Source organism: Littorina saxatilis, linkage group LG17 (assembly GCF_037325665.1).
Source record: "Littorina saxatilis isolate snail1 linkage group LG17, US_GU_Lsax_2.0, whole genome shotgun sequence".
Classification (NCBI taxonomy): domain Eukaryota; kingdom Metazoa; phylum Mollusca; class Gastropoda; order Littorinimorpha; family Littorinidae; genus Littorina; species Littorina saxatilis.
This window is the reverse complement of record NC_090261.1, coordinates 56,354,560-56,371,531: the sequence shown is the minus strand read 5'-3', so window position 1 is coordinate 56,371,531 and position 16,972 is coordinate 56,354,560. Positions and strand designations below refer to the sequence as shown.

The 16,972-nt window shown below is 41.8% G+C and overlaps 1 protein-coding gene across 1 annotated transcript; it reads right to left on the bottom strand.

Annotated features, from left to right (window-relative positions):
• Window positions 1–196: 196 nt before the first annotated feature.
• On the bottom strand, window positions 197–14,708 carry LOC138951710 (N-alpha-acetyltransferase 40-like). Its single transcript, XM_070323273.1, has 9 exons — window positions 14,581–14,708; window positions 11,143–11,187; window positions 10,648–10,698; window positions 9,808–9,860; window positions 9,269–9,364; window positions 7,137–7,295; window positions 2,870–2,953; window positions 2,346–2,423; window positions 197–509 (listed from the first exon to the last, which is right to left on the bottom strand). The coding sequence occupies exons 1-9, from the start codon at window positions 14,584–14,586 to the stop codon at window positions 335–337; spliced, it is 747 nt and encodes a 248-aa protein (XP_070179374.1). The 5' UTR covers window positions 14,587–14,708; the 3' UTR covers window positions 197–334.
• Between the last annotated feature and the right edge of the window lie 2,264 nt (window positions 14,709–16,972).

Genomic DNA, 16,972 nt, shown 5'->3' with positions numbered 1-16,972 from the left:
GCGGTATGATGACAGTATTGTCTTGCAGGTAGGAAACCTTTTTGTATTTATGGCAGAACACATCACTGATTAAATCTAGCAAGCCACTCATTTGCTGACACGCATCAGTTGTGTGACATCTTCCTTTCCCATGTTTCTCACACACCTTTCTATGGGACAGGCAGACGCAAACTTCTTGCACACATCACTATACACATTTTTAAGAAAGATAACCTTTTATTCATTTTCTGTCAAAGTTTGGTCATAAATGCAGTCAGCTTGAAATTAAACATATACACAGAATGATATAGCACGAGAATGAGCTGCACTCTTTTCATAACCTCTGGCGTCAGAATTACGCTATCAAGCCTTCGGTGCTGGCTCCGTTGCTGGGTTTCAACGGGGATGTGACGGGCTTGGCAGGTTCTGTCTTGGAGGCCCCTTTCTGTGGAATCGGTTTGCTGAGAATGACGTAAGTGAAGTCCTCTTCATACATTGACGCCTCCGGAGAGATTTCATCCACTTCGTATCTGAAAAACATAGAATGATAGTTTGTTACACATGTCCTTTTCTGGTCACCTAAACTTTTCATCCGTCTGTTTCACAAACTCAAGTTGTCATAAGTGAGTCACTTAAAATGTATCCGTGACAGAAGATAGCTCAGTCGGTAACCAGACTGGCCTTGAAACCAGTTGTCGCACGCTATCAGTGTGGGTTGAACCCCCAGGTTCCAAAAGGGATTTTTCCCCCAGAGTCAACTTTGTGCAGACTCTCCCGGCTGGGTGTCCGAACACCCCCCTGTGCACGCATGCGCACAACAAAAATCCCAAGGACACTGCGAAATCTCAGGCCTTGGAGAACAGGAATACACGCATGCAGAAAAAAATTATTAAAAAAATTGGGTAGTGCCACTTTATCGCTGTACACTTTCCCCAGGAATAGCAGCACACATTTTCTTGAGGGAATTCCCCAAGGACAATAAGCTACAGTGGAACCCCCTTTTAATATATGCAGGCATGGGAATTGTCCGCCGAAAGGCAAATTTCCGTCAAAATATCTTTTTTGTTCCGCCAAAGACTAAAAAATGTTCGCCACAAAAAATAAATGGGAGAGGCAAAAATGGTTCTAAAAACTTAAATTCAATGGCAAACTTGGAGCTCAGATGACACCAACTTGCACCTTTTGGGTTCTTTGGAGAAGAAAATCCGGGAGAGCATGCCCCTGGAACCCCCTTCTATTTACATGTAGTATGTACTTACAAATGTTCAGCCTTTTTTCAATTCCCATGCCTGGATATGAGAAAATATGGTCTAAAAAAGGAGGGGGTCTAATAGGGGTAATTTTACAGAGGTTATGAACCGAAAGTCTGAGAAAACAAGGTCTTAACAAGAAGGGCAAAGCCCATACGACTCACATGCTTGACCTTGACCTTTACATGACCTTGACCTTCAGGGTCAAGGTCAAATAACTAAACCTAGCAATGACATCATACACTAAGAACTGCTTTACACATTTTTCCTACCAAAATACATGACCTTGACCCAAGGTCATGCAACACAAAGCTGTTAATTCAAGACATAGGAAGTACAATGGTGCTTATTGGCTTTCTACCATGAGATATGGTCACTTTTAGTGGTTCACTACCTTATTTTGGTCACATTTCATAAGGGTCAAAGTGACCTTGACCTTGATCATATGTGACCAAATGTGTCTCATGATGAAAGCATAACATGTGCCCCACATAATTTTTAAGTTTGAAACAGTTATCTTCCATAGTTCAGGGTCAAGGTCACTTCAAAATATGTATACAATCCAACTTTAAAGGACCCTTGCGACCTTGACGCAAGGTCAACCAAACTGGTGTCCAAAGATAGGGCTTACATTGCCCTGTATAGCATACATAGCTAAGGTTGCCATTCTCGATAACTTCAGAAAAAAATGCGAAAATGTGAAAAATGGTCGTTTTTAAGACAACAATTACGGCCCCTGTGACCTTGAACTTGAAGTGAGGTCAAGTTGCCGCACATGTTTTTTGAGATCTTGTAACCATACACCATCAGGCCACATCAGGTGTTGATAGACTTAATAGTGTCCAAGAAATATCCAACGTTAAAGTTTTTCGGACGGACGGACGCCGGGACGGACGGATGGACGACTCGGGTGAGTACATAGACTCACTTTTGCTTCGCATGTGAGTCAAAAAGGAGGGAGTCTTAAATTAGGTGGTCTTAAAAAGGGGTTCCACTGTATACCAAATAATACCAATACCAAGTCATAGTAAGCAGAGCAAACTAACAAGTCAGACCTTGCCACTACGAATTCTCAGTGAGGAAGAGAACAAGCACAGATACAAAGTGACATCTTACTTGAGTTTCTCTCTGAAGAATTTCTGAGCGTCTGGATTGTGTTTGAATGCTGTCAGAATCACTTTTATCATGCCATACCTGCAACAGAACATGCAAATATTAATCTGATTTCAATTATTTTAGCTAATTTGTTTTAGCAGTATTACACTATCAAATAAAAAGAACAGTCACAACATTCACAGTGATCGCGCTAGTCAATTTCCCAAATGATACTTTAAAACGGAATTCTCGCTCTCCCAGAATCCCGTCACTCAGTAACAACAACAAATCAAGCCAAGTCTTAACACACACTGATTTCTTAATATTTATCAGGAAGAAAACGATCTTATGAAGTATCAACCAGATGACAGGTTCACTATTTCTTTTCCAATATTTTAAACATGTTGTCAGAAAAATAACAGAAATTTGCAGTTGAGGGGATCCTTGTATGCGTGTCCAGACATGACTACGGTAAATAGGACACAATCAAAGGAGTCAGCATCATGTATCACTTCTAAAAACAAAAAAAGAGAAAACAATCTTACCGATGCGCCATTAACTCCAAAATCTGCATCATGAACTTGCCCAAACCTTTCCTCCGCACCTCCTTCTCCAACTGAATCTCATAGCTGAAAAAAAAGAAAGAATGCAAACATAGAAGACCTGGACAACAAAGTTACTCAAGACTTACAGTTACCCAGTGGCAGTTTGAAGTTAATTTTCACAATCACAAAAATGTTTTCAGAGTTACATGCGTATGCATGTATGCCACATAATGTGATCACTACAATCTGCTTCTTAAACTCTTATTTGCTCCACATCAGCTTACTGAACAAAGTTTGTTTGTTTGTTTGTTTGTTTGTTTAACGCCCAGCCGACCACAAAGGGCCATATAATAATAATAATAATAATAATAATAATAATAATAAATGAGCATTTATATAGCGCAACATCATAACTTTACAATTATGCTCTTTGCGCTTGACACATTTAAAATTCAAACACAGTTATACAAGCATTTACATCTACATTCATAGTCAGCAACGCTTGATTAAAAGCATACACCATCAAACATACATTACAACAGATTCTTCCACTAATTAAGTAATAAAAACATGAATAAAATAGGTAGGGCGGTGCTGCTTTGACATATAACGTACGCCACACACAAGACAGAAGTCGCAGCACAGGCTTCATGTCTCACCCAGTCACATTATTCTGACACCGGACCAACCAGTCCTAGCACTAACCCCATAATGCCAGACGCCAGGCGGAGCAGCCACTAGATTGCCAATTTTAGAGTCTTAGGTATGACCCGGCCGGGGTTCGAACCCACGACCTCCCGATCACGGGGCGGACGCCTTACCACTAGGCCAACGGTGCCGGTCTGAACAAAGTTGCTGGAAGGATAATATCCAAAGTGGGTGTGTGCAAGGGGTAACCGTAAGGTCTTATCTATTGATTTATCAGAGGAGTGTGTGAGTGCACAAAGTTTACACCCCCCAGTGTTCCCAGAAGAGAAAATGTAAGTTTTACGCCCTCACGGCAAAGCATGTTACACGGGAAAACCCGGCTTTGTATGAAAATAAAAAATAAAAATGCAGGGGGGGGGGATGTAGACAGCTGGCTGCCGGCTGCTAGAGGAGACCTGAAATGGGCCAGGGACCGGGTTGGGTTGTCTTGGTTCAGTGCTGAAATGGTTACTTTATTGGCTGTTGGCCGAACGGACACCCGGGCTTCATATTTTTGCATGCATGTATTCGTGTTTCCAAGGCCTGAGGCTTTCGCTGTGACCCTGGGATCTTTATCGTGCGCATGCGTGCACACGGGGGTGTTCGGACACCGAGGAGAGTCTGCACAAAGTTGACTCTGGGACACACATCCCGCGCCGAACTTGGGGGTTGAACCCACGCTGATAGTAACAACCGGTTTTAAAGCAGCGCCTCTACCGACTGGGCAAACTCCCCCCCCCCCAATTGGTTGGGGTCAAGAAGTTCCATGGAGGACGGGGGGTATGGAGTAACACATAGTGTTTTGCTCAGAACATTCCCACCCAAGCAGAGCCGCGCTAGGGGTACGCATTACCGTGAAGCTGGCAGTCAATGCTACCAAATGTCGTCTGTGTCTACCACTCGGTGGTGACTTAATGTGGGTCTATGTAAGCAGATGCCAGCGCAAGCAATCTGATGCAGAGTCAGGAGGCGGTTTGGTACAAGAGAACCTTAGAGGCCACAGCCTCGGCCGTCTAAGGGATCTGTGTGTCTGGAGGCACATTTGGTTTCTGAGGTTCAAGCGGAGCTGTTGCCTCTGCTCCCAAGTTCCCGTGTCTGGAGGCGTTTTTGGTATGGAAGCAAACCTGTAGGTTGGGGCCTCTGCCTTTCAGGATGCCAGGACTACAAAATGTGTGTCTTGGGACACATTTAGCTTAAGATTCCAGAAGTGGATCTGTGCTGTGCTGGGTCTGCTGCAAGCACACAAGAACCAGCTCGCAACAGTTGAGGTGAACAGATTGGTGACCAAGACCATCATCGGTTTCTCTCCGAGTGATGGGTGTGGGCGGAGAAAGTCTCCCAGACTGAGAGCATTCTCCCTTCTGTAGCGGATGAGACTAGACATCTCTTCCTTGAGAGTGTCACAACCTTCAAACACGTGTGTGAGGTGTCCAGTCTTGCCACACTGACAGACTACCTTGTCCCAGTAGATGCGGCTGCTGACCGTGCGCAAGCGACGCAACAGGCTCATGGGTCTCGGGGGGAGTGGGAGGTGGTGCCCTTTCCTATTGTAGGGGAGGTGTATCCATCCTCTCTCTTCACATGTTTGTGACAGTGTCTGCTCTCTTTCCTCTCTTTTTAGCTTGGCTAGCAGCAGTTTGGCTTCCTGGCAGGAGAGCCGAATGTCTGTCACTGGCATGGTTGACATAGCCGCTGCTTTTGCTGCTCTGTCCGCCATTTCATTTCCCCGGATTCCCAGTGTTCCCCTCTGTCAACTGGCATTTATAGCAAACATCAGGTTTTCCCAAATGCGAGTTTCGTAATGACACTGAATGAATCTCAAAATATTTACCCTTCTTTCGCCGTGGTCTTAAGCCCGCTACCAACTATAGCCGAACCAAGCGGAACTAGGTTCGGCGAATGTTACACCGTGCCTTGTTCGGTGTACTTACTAGCGGCGAATGTTTAGGTGACACCGGTCACATGATCAAGAAATATCACGTGAAAAGATTTGTGATCGGTTGACAGCGTTATCGTCGCCATTATCTTAACTCTTCAAGAATGAAGATACACAAATATTCAACCAATGAAAAGTCAGTTCGTCTAAGGTTACAGTGACGCGCTGCAAGGTTTGCAGGAGTAAATCAGCGAACCTCAAACGTTGCAGCTGCAACTCAAAAAAGGGGAATCCCCTGATTTCATGACGTAGTGCAATGTTCGCCAAACCTACTTCAGCTTGGTTCGATTGTAGTTAGTATCGGCCTTAACCCTTAGGCTGGTTGTCGCGCCACTTCACGTATACTGTCACCTGGTTGTCACGACATATGTCGCGCTACTGGCTCAGTCTGTGTGGTCGGTTCCGATTACCTCCCATGGATGCGAAAACCTATGACCGTTTTTCTTTATTTTTCTCTCTGTTAACCCAATGCCCCCTGACAAAAAAACGGCAGGCAGCATTCTTAATGCTGAGCAAAGGGAAACTACTCCGCACAACATGCACACATACAAAACAAAACAATTCATATAAAATCATAGAGTACTCACATTTATATAGAAGATGGCAGAATAACTCGAGAATACACTATAGTTTCATATGCAAGTATGTTCTGTCCACTTCCGATGTAATAAACGTTTAAAAAAAAAAATCCAGCAAGTGTTCTTCAAAAACGTCCAACGTGTCAGCCTTCAGTCCTCATTTACACCAATATTGTTGAAAACTCCCAGAAAAATCCTCCCGAAAGTCCTGTTGTCGAATAACAACACCCAGATCGATGTCAGACTCATCCCCTTTCACCTCTTCAAGTAGAAAACCTTCGAAAGGCGTGTCAGAATCGTCATCTGAGTTCCCCATTATCGAACACCATACTTCCAAACCTTCGTTCAACGCCATTTTGTCAGACAAACAAATCTCAAACTTTGAAAATTCACAGCTAACACACTATCGCATCGATTCAAACTCTGCAAACGCTAGAATGAAGCAGCCGGAAGGAAGTGCATTAATCACATCCGGTCGCAAGGCCTTATGGGTAAGGCTCAAAGCGAAAGTGAAAGTAGGTGACCAAGTGTTTAGCGGGCCATGCCGGGTGTTTCAGGGATTTCATAGGGCACTTCCGGCGGGCCATACCGGGAGGTTCAGGGGGCATTGGGTTAATAGTCTCCTGTCCGCCCAGCCGACCTTCCCCTTGACCCGGCTTGTGACCTCGATGTTTGATGCCCCCGCAAGGGGAACGGTACTCTGTAAGCACCCAAAACCTCAAAGAGAGATAACTGGCGGAAACCTTCCTATTGTAGTCTCCTGTCCGCCCAGCCGACCTTCCCCTTGACCCTGCTTGTGACCTCGATGTTTGATGCCCCTGCAAGGGGCACGGTACTCTGTAAGCACCCAAAACCTCAGAGAGATAACTGGCGGAAACCTTCCTATTCACCAGTGGCTATGTAACATGTGTTACAGAATTGCACCAGTGTAAGGGTTAAGAGGGGGTCTCAAAATGCCAAATGGGCTAAATGTACATGGATTATGAACAGACAATCTGAGAAAACGGGGTCTTAAAAGGGGTGTTCTATTGTATTGAAAGAAAGCCCTGTGGGCCTGTATACTGACCAGTACAAGACTTCATCGCCCTCCTCCATGTCGAAGCGGAAGTGACTGAAGGCCACAGGTTTTCCCTCGGGTGTTCTGGCCAGCAGGTACCAGGCCCGACTGTCGGTCATTTCCTCACGCTTGTCGCGGTCACTCCACCCCCAGTCACTCTGCTCGTACCTGATTGGATTAGAGCATGATTATAATAATAATTAAATGTTCTTCCATAGCACTTTTCTAGTCTCATGGCGCTTTCAATCTTGCATTGTAGATTAATCTCCTCACGCTTGTCGCGGTCACTCCACCCTCAATCTCAAAACAACATGATTTCCAAAACTAATTTTCAGTGTTAATCGTGAATCGGTTTAAAAAAAAAATGCTTACGCACATCTTTGTGATTAAAATAATATGATTAATCTTCTTCATATTTTTGCTGTTACTTTTAATACCAAAAAGCACATCTGTAACATTCAACCTAATTCTTTCGCCAATGTTTACTAATATGAACATTTCAATATATTTCCAAAACCTGAGCACGGTTGGGCATTCAAAGAAAAAATGCTCCAATACATCAAGTTCATCCTCACAATATGTACAGTTTTTATCAGCCTTCACTTTCATTTTACACAATAAAATATTAGTTGGATAAATGTTTTGCAATATTTTCCAATGCAGTACACGTAATCGAACTTCACTAGTGACAGTGGCTGCTAAGTTCCAATTCTTTTCGTCAATTTCAAATCCTAACTTTCTTCTCCAAAATCCTTCTGAACAGGGTGGGCTGTATTTTTTTCCTACGAGAATCTTTAGAATTTCTTTTACTGATCTCACCTTTTTTCCACAAAAGGTCGGAATGTCACAGACTGAACAATTTACATCGTCTATAGCTACATTTCTTAAAAGCAGATGTACAGCTGTACGAACAACATTGTACTCAAGCAATCTATTTGCAGTGTAGCCAGTTCTTTTACACACTTCTTCATAGGTAGCAAAACGTCCATTCTCACACACATCGCTCACATACATTATACCACTTTTAATCCAATCCGCAAAAAAGTCATGTGACTAGTTAATGTAGTGATGTCAGGGCTGAATTACGCATCACAAAATTTCGCCTTTGGAGCTGCAAGGGTTAAAAACCAAGCATCTAAAGTCTCTGAATTTTGTAGACAGTGCTACATGTGATAAGATTTCTGAGAAAATCCTTGACACCATCAAAGAGTTCCCATATCACAGGTCTGCTCTCATGACAGATACTTTTATTACATTTACAATGGGACAACACTGTAAAAATTGCTATGGAATTCTGAACTTGAAAGTAAAAGATTTTGTACTGTGGTATCCTGTGAAGATCATGAAAACAGATTAAAACGATCTAGTTTATTCTTTCAAAAAGAAAAGGAAAAGGCAAGTTATTTCATATACTGTACTCACAAAAATTACACTTCAACAAAAATACATTCAGTTCAAGAGATTTGCTTAGATAGGGCAGTTGTACATTAACCTTCGCTGTAGGTCGCTAAAAAATTCTTTGCAGCACGTCGTGAGTACTTATGTAACCATACTTCTCAAAGAAGGAAAAACATGCACGGGTAAACAAAAAAAGAAAAAAATACAGAAATCAGGCTTTTCATTGAATTAGATTATCAAACTAAATATATTTCCGATTTTGTACTTACATTTATCTTTTACGTGTGTAATTACGCACCAAGTTAATTCTTACCTGAAATAAACAGGAACCATAACTCAGCTTTTATTTTGACATCGAACCCACAATTATCTCCCTTACACTGTTAGAAGTATGGTTACATAAGAACTCACGACGTGCTGCGAAGATAGTCGATGTTTGACCTTTGTTTATTTAATTACCTGTCAATCAATTTTAATATGGGTTTAGGAGATAATAGATTTTTAGGTGTTTGAGGCATTTCCAAAAGCTCATTACAGAATTCCACCTAGTTTTCGAGATATTCGCAATTAAAGTCCGGACTGTTACTAAAGTACTCACGACCTACGGCGAAGGTTAAGATGACATTAAGTTGTCATTAGGATGACACACAAATTACAAGTTTTACCCTGCTATTTTTATCTCTCAATAAATAAAGACAAGACTTTCATCCAGTCATCCATGACTATTTCATTTACAGACTTACAATGACTGCATGTTTCTCTTGGTCAGGTCAAAAATCCACTCCACTGTATCCTTTTCCAGACTGTCAACCAGCCGAGTCTCTAGTGTTAAGGAGATGCTGGTGAGCAAGGAATTTTTTTTTTTATCAAAGTCAACAAATCAATCAAACGATCAAAGAAGCGATAGTGGATGATCACTGCCTACAAAGCTAGGCTCAGCATAAAAAATCTTTATAATTGGAAATTGTCGCATGGTTTGATCAAATTTTGCTGTCAACCTCGACAGACTTTTTAAATAACAGTCGAAAGAAGAAAAACACATAACAAGACACACTATTTAAAAGGTCTTGTGGGGCCATCAAGCGGCACGCAAAACAACATTTACTAATTCAGTGATTTACAAAGCACAATACTAAGATCTACTGAGCCCAACATCTGTGTACCGCAAATGCAATGGAAAAGAAAGCCTACATGAACACCAAGTCAGCTTACTCTTACATTTATAAAGTTGTTAAAAATGCAACAACACACACAGCATCTTACGAACAGAGCAAAGACTTACCCATTTCTGTCGTATTTTTTGAAAACTGGAAATGGAGCCATTGGATCTTCAATCTGTACATAAAAAGACACTAACCATGCTTTTCAATAATTTAATAATCTAATCAAAAACACCCCACAAAGGAACAGAAATGCAAAAGGAAAGCGGTCTTTACATGTATCCAACTAACAAAGCAATAATAAACATGAGCCAACTACACAGAATACGTCTGTAAGCTTCTATACAACATTCTGAATTTTTGCGTTCGCCACTTGGGGTCTCCCTTTCGAACTGTGCAATGGCAACACACACGGGTGGCACTACCCTACTGAACTGCGTTCAACATTACAATTGCCCGCTTTGTGTTCGCCACTTGTGGAGTCTTTCAAACGTTTGCAAAAGTGACTCACGCGGGCGAAATCTCACTGAATGAAGGAACGGTTTTATGGAGGACATTGGTCATATTAGACAGATTGTCTTTTTAGAATTTTGTTCCTTGATTTTTTTTTCTGTAGAAGAATTTTTCTCTCGGAAATGTGTAGCTTTTCTCGGAAATCTTTGGAGAATTCCCATGCCTGACAGGTGCAAGTTCAGTAAAAATGTTCCACACAAGTAGTACTTACAAAGCAATAATAAACATGAGCCAACTACACAGAAAATGACGTGTCACAAGCAATCCCTAAAATGATCACCCTTCATTTGCAATCTCATAAATGGATTGTTGTTGTGACATTTTGTAAATGCATCAGGCATCCATCAAAAAATCATTGAACAATTCTAAAGCAGTTGAACCTCAGAACTCAGAAAAGGGCCTCAGAAGCACAATTACAAGCTCAGTACAAATGTTCAAGTGGTACTTACTGCATTTGCTTCAGCAACTTTCTTGATGGATGCTTCGAACTTTGCGTTTTCCTGCGACGAAAGATCATCTTTGTAATCACCAAGTACAACAGAACAGAAAATGGACCTGAATCGCTATCACTAAATATTAAGGGTAACAAAAATAATGTTGCTGACGTAAGAAGAATAAACAACAACAAAACACTTGCAATTAATAATAAATCATCATTTCCTTTCTGTGCTTTGAAACTATAATTCAAATGTATGACCCTTTCAATCCAAACTCAGTACTCAATAATATAAAATAGGTTTACAGTCAGAAGGATGAGGTCTTCAATTCATTCAAATCTTATTACATGAAGCACAGACTTTGTGGCACATTGAACATCTCCCAGGTAAAAGTTTGTAAGACTAAGTCTAAGAGGTGTCAAAACTATGTTCTTGATTCTCACTATACCTTTGTGTCTGCTCTTTCATTCATGTCATTGACATTGACATCACAAGTAATGGACTTACCTCTTTCCTCTTCATTTTCTTTTCCTTGGATTTGGCTGATTTTCTCTGGTAAGAGCAAGAATACAATATGGTTAACAGAGACCTTTCCACAAGATTTGAAGTTTGTAATAATCTGATGAATATATATAATTAGTATTACAATACCAAGAACATAAGAGTTGGTAACAACTTACAGAGCCTAGAGAACCCATGAGCCAGTTGTGGACTCAAGAACCGTAAGTTATGGCCAATTCGTGGATCAGGTATGTTTGAGTTAGATGCAAAGAACTCTTCTTCTTCTACCTTTGTGGACGTATCAAATTCAAGGTCTAGATCACCATATGTTGTCTTTATTCTTGAACAGAAACCTTTAAGTTTAAAGAGATCAGTTTTAACTAGTTTTAGATTCAAACAGACCCCTACCTTGGAAATAGGAATACTTGTATCATGAGCAACTGTGTGCCGCAAGAGATGCGGTTTGCTGGATCACGGTGTCCAACATAAGCTCAAACGACATAAGCTCGACGTGACAAAAGCTCAAACGTTAGAAGATGACACAGTAAGTGCACACATAATTTTTGGCTCACGTAAGTGTAGCCTATGCGATCGTAACTTTGTCTGTCTGTGCGTGCGTGCGTGCGTGCGTCTGTGCGTGTGTATGTCTGTGGTAGAAACTCTAACATTTGAAGACGTCACATTACATTGACGTCACATTATGACGTAAGAGGGTTAGACGTCACGCGAAGGAAGTACTGAAAGTCTCGGTCATTATTATTTTGAGCGCGCCGAGACTAGTTGGCAGTCGTGTCCTTGTAAGTAGGCTACATGCAGACAGACAGATCTAGATCTAGTGTCTCGCTTTCTTGCACAGTTTCACCTATGCTCTTTCTGTGTGTGTGTGTGTGTGTGTGTGTGTGTGTGTGTGTGTGTGTGTGTGTGTGTGTGTGTGTGTGTGTGTGTGTATGTGTGTGTGTGTGTGTGTGTGTGTGTGTGTGTGTGTGTGTGTGTGTGTGTGTGTATGTGTGTATGTGTGACGGAGTGATTGAGTTTGTGTTACTGTTTGTCGATTTCTTACGTTAGCCTTGATGGCTTCGCCTCTTGTTCCAGTTGCATTTTGTGGGATTGTTATACATTTTTGTTGTTGATGTTTTTGTTGTCATTTTTAATTTCATGTTCAGACAAATTTGGAATCAATGTCTTCAGATAAACTGGGAATTGAGACGATGGTGGTGGTGTCTGTGAGTGTATGTGTAGAGCGATTCTAAGAAAACTACTGAACTGATCTTTAAAAACCTTTACATGCAAGTTCATCCACCTGCATGATACCCCAAGACAGTTTTCTTCATTTCTTACGATAAATGTCTTTGATGACGCCATATCCAGCTTTAAGTGCAAGTTTGCATGCTTCGCCAAAAGGAGTGCAATCCATCTCGGGTTTGGGCTTACAAAGCCTTCCTACATGTAGATGATCAGTGACTGGTTTACAGTGTTGATGTTAAAATTAGTTTCAGGCCGACAGATTGCCCAGATGTTTTGATATCGCTTCATGAGGGTGAACTCGTCATCTTCTATCGTTCAAGCTTTTATCGCATTCAGCTTTTGTCTGTTCGATCGTATGTCGTAGACCCTACCCAGACCTGCCTACCCCAAAAATTACAAGGAGTAATGAGCCCAGCCAAAAAGAGTAATCTGGTGGTAGAAAGAGTAGTTTTTCGTTGCCAAAAGTAACGGCCATCGGTGGGTGTGACTAAAAGCAGAACCCAAATAAATAATATGACACTACCTTGCCTGTAGACATCCTCATTTTTCTCCCAACGGAGAAATAGTTGTTCATAAAGTCTTGCAGGACACAAACATTCTTTTGCACACTTTCTTCGCAAAAATAAAATGTCATTGATTTTCTTAAATTGTAATGTCAGTCAAAACAACCCAAGAACACTGCACTGGGAAACTATACTGATTGGAACGATCTAGGATGACGAAAGCAAAATATGTCATGTGCACAGTGGTCACACATCTCGAGAAATCAGCCTCGCACATAACCAGCGCTCCACCATTTGTGTAATCCCATTTGTGTAATCAAGAGTTTGCTGAATGAGCATAGAGTTTATTTGGAGGTAGAGGGCTTTTTCAAAGACTTGAAAAAGCATGACTTAAATCTGCCAAGTTCTGCTTGGCTGTACTGCCTGGTGCCGAAGGTTCCTGATCTTGATTTCAGGAGGAGCAGACTCTCCAATGTCTCATCCGACAAAGCTCACAAAGCTCGGCGAGAGCAAAAATACGGATCGGATTTATATCAGGACGAAATGCAAAAACACATACTTTCGGTTTCATAAAAATCGTATTTCCATCGCGGAAAGCGTAGTGGCGTAATTTGGAATAAAATTCGTAGTAAATTACGCCCAAATCGCCTACCCCGCTGGATCATGTATCAGCACTGTCGAAACAGTTCAATCCGAATCTGATTTATATTTGCAACTAAACAAAAATATGCCTTTTTTCCCCAGGTTAATGCACATGTATGCAGTTTGGGGATACATGCTGTTTCTAGACAATAAAAGATTCCACGTTGCTTAATTCGCAGACACGTTCAGTGGTGACTGACTCGGAATAAAATGACTCGAGACACCGACTTTGTTGGCCCGTCTTGTTTTATCAATGTGTCAATGTTCGATCTTCCATATATATATATATTTGTTTGTTTGTTTGCTTAACGCCCAGCCGACCACGAAGGGCCATATCAGGGCGGTGCTGCTTTGACATATAACGTGCGCCACACACAAGTCACAAGACAGAAGTCGCAGCACAGGCTTCATGTCTCACCCAGTCACATTATTCTGACACCGGACCAACCAGTCCTAGCACTAACCCCATAATGCCAGACGCCAGGCGGAGCAGCCACTAGATTGCCAATTTTTAAAGTCTTATAGGTATGACCCGCCGTCGTGATATAACCTTCGTGGTTGAAAACGACGTTAAACGCCAAATAAAGAAAGGTATGACCCGGCCGGGGTTCGAACCCACGACCTACCGATCACGGGGTTGACGCCTTACCACTAGGCCAACCGTGCCGGTTTCCATATATATATATAATCTATCTCAAAAGATTGGGAATGAAGAAGAGAAGGGAATATAATAAGACCAGCTGCTAAACGCCTCTCCCACTCTCTTCTAGGGTTCGATCAAGTACAGGGTGGAATTAAAATACAACAGCGTTCTCATGGAAATCCAAAAGCGTCAGTCGACTTCGCCGAGCTCTATCTGAGGTTGTGAATGTCGGAATGTTTCATTGTCTGTTACTTTTACTAAAAGTTTTAGTGTTACAACTTACACGAAGCACCGGCTACACACACCGTTTTTTAAGTATTACAATTCTCTATTCGCCACTTCCCGACAAAAAAGTCTTTAAGTCAACCGAAACACCCGTTCATTGCTGTTAAATTCTTCCTAAATACTTACCCCCATGATTACGGCTGTTGAATTACGTTGTATTATTGGCAAAGGAACTGTCGACAGATCGCTGTAATGGTTTCCCGCGACACTTTTCAGGGGCAAACAACTCTTGAGAAATTACTCTCAAGTTACTTCCCCCACCCCACCGGTGTAAGGGGTAAACAATCGCCCACCTGAAGTGACACGCACAGTACTCTCGCCAATCAGTGGTCCGTCTTTAGATTGGAACCATATTGTCAAAAATAACACACGTGCCAAAAAGTTAAGCAACGCTAAAATAGAATTTTGAAAATTAATCAAAATTATTTGATTTGTTTTACATGCTGTGATTAAATCGGCCGGACCAAGTTCGTTTGAGGGGGGGGGGGGGGGGGGGGGTTCCAACTAAAGGCAGGGGTACAGGGGCCGCTGAGGCACCGGTGGGGTGCAGGGGCAACGCCCCGCTCGGGGGTCTGGGGGGGGGGCAAAGCCTCCCAAAAGCCGAGAAAATTTTGCATTTATGAGGTCATTTTTATATTTAGTCAAGTTTTGACAAAATATTTTAACATCGAGGGGGAATCGAAACGAGGGTCGTGGTGTATGTGCGTGTGTGTGTGCGTGTGTGTGTGTGTCTGTGTGTGTGTGTCTGTGTGTGTGTGTGTAGAGCGATTCAGACTAAACTACTGGACCGATCTTTATGAAATTTGACATGAGAGTTCCTGGGTATGAAATCCCCGAATGTTTTTTTCATTTTTTTGATAAATGTCTTTGATGACGTCATATCCGGCTTTTCGTGAAAGTTGAGGCGGCACTGTCACGCCCTCATTTTTCAACCAAATTGGTTGAAATTTTGGTCAAGTACTCTTCGACGAAGCCCGGGGTTCGGTATTGCATTTCAGCTTGGTGGCTTAAAAATTAATTAATGACTTTGGTCATTAAAAATCGGAAAATTGTAAAAAAAAATAAAAATTTATAAAACGATCCAAATTTACGTTTATCTTATTCTCCATCATTTGCTGATTCCAAAAACATATAAATATGTTATATTCGGATTAAAAACAAGCTCTGAAAATTAAATATATAAAAATTATTATGAAATTTTTTTTTTCGAAATCAATTTAAAAACACTTTCATCTTATTCCTTGTCGGTTCCTGATTCCAAAAATATATAGATATGATATGTTTGGATTAAAAACACGCTCAGAAAGTTAAAACGAAGAGAGGTACAGAAAAGCGGCGTGCTATCCTTCTCAGCGCAACGAATACCCCGCTCTTCTTGTCAATTCCACGTGCACAGCCTTTGCCACGGGCGGTGGAGTGACGATGCTACGAGTATACGGTCTTGCTGCGTTGCGTTGCGTTCAGTTTCATTCTGTGAGTTCGACAGCTACTTGACTAAATATTGTATTTTCGCCTTACGCGACTTGTTTGGTCTTTCCTTGCAACTGGGAATCAAAATTACACATTTTCAACAGTAACAAAATACTTCAGATATTCATTTACCATAGTGGTTCAGTGGATCAAAGCCCCCCCAAAAAGGCACGTCCTGCAGTCATTATTGAGGGATTCCTTGGATGATGGACTTATTTATATAACGGCAGGCCGTTGTCGACTTGATGTTGTTCATAATTAGAAATAGTTTTAGAGGACCAAATAAACTAAGGGAGTTGGGGGAAGAACTTAAAAAGTCCACATATTTTCTTTTTCTCTGAGAGGTACATCGGATGGCCAGGGGGGGGGGGGGTAATCTGGAACCCAGGAACCCCCCCCCCCCCAGATCCGGCCCTGTAACTATAAGTTATGCATACGTCTGGTTAGTTTTATTTCTTGTTTTTCACATTTGGATGGCATTTTTGTGTTGAATTGATCGACTGTTTTTGCATATTACGTAATATTCTGACTGTTTTATATTTGTTTATCAGTTTTAGTAGCCTGATAGTTATTTTGTTTTGGAGACACCTGTTGTTGTTTTCATATTCATAAATTGATGTACATTTCATGAATATGTCAAGAGAAATGAAATGTTTAAACCAATTGAACAGACTTATTTGTGTTTAAAAGTAGTAGACCGCATGATCCTATGGCTATGTTCCCCACCGGCCTACCCAACAGTTTGGTTGATGGCCGGTGGTCTGGGTGGCCGAGTGGTAAACGCACTTGCCTCGGAAGCGAGAGGTTGCGAGTTCGACCCTGGGTCAGGGCGTTAGCAATTTTCTCCCCCCCTTTCATAACCTAGGTGGTGGGTTCAAGTGCTAGTCTTTCGGATGAGACGAAAAACCGACGAGGTCCCTTCGTGTACACTACATTGGGGTGTGCAGGTTAAAGATCCCACGATTGACAAAAAGGTCTTTCCTGGCAAAATTGTATAGGCATAGATAAAAATGTCCACCAAATACCCGTGTGACTTGGAATAAAGGCC

Coding starts and splice junctions, on each gene's coding strand:
- LOC138951710 (XM_070323273.1), bottom strand. Junction 9,861..10,647: donor AAGTTGCTGAAGCAAATGCA/GTAAGTACCACT, acceptor TTTTATGTACAG/ATTGAAGATCCAATGGCTCC. Junction 2,424..2,869: donor TTGGAGTTAATGGCGCATCG/GTAAGATTGTTT, acceptor GTTCTGTTGCAG/GTATGGCATGATAAAAGTGA.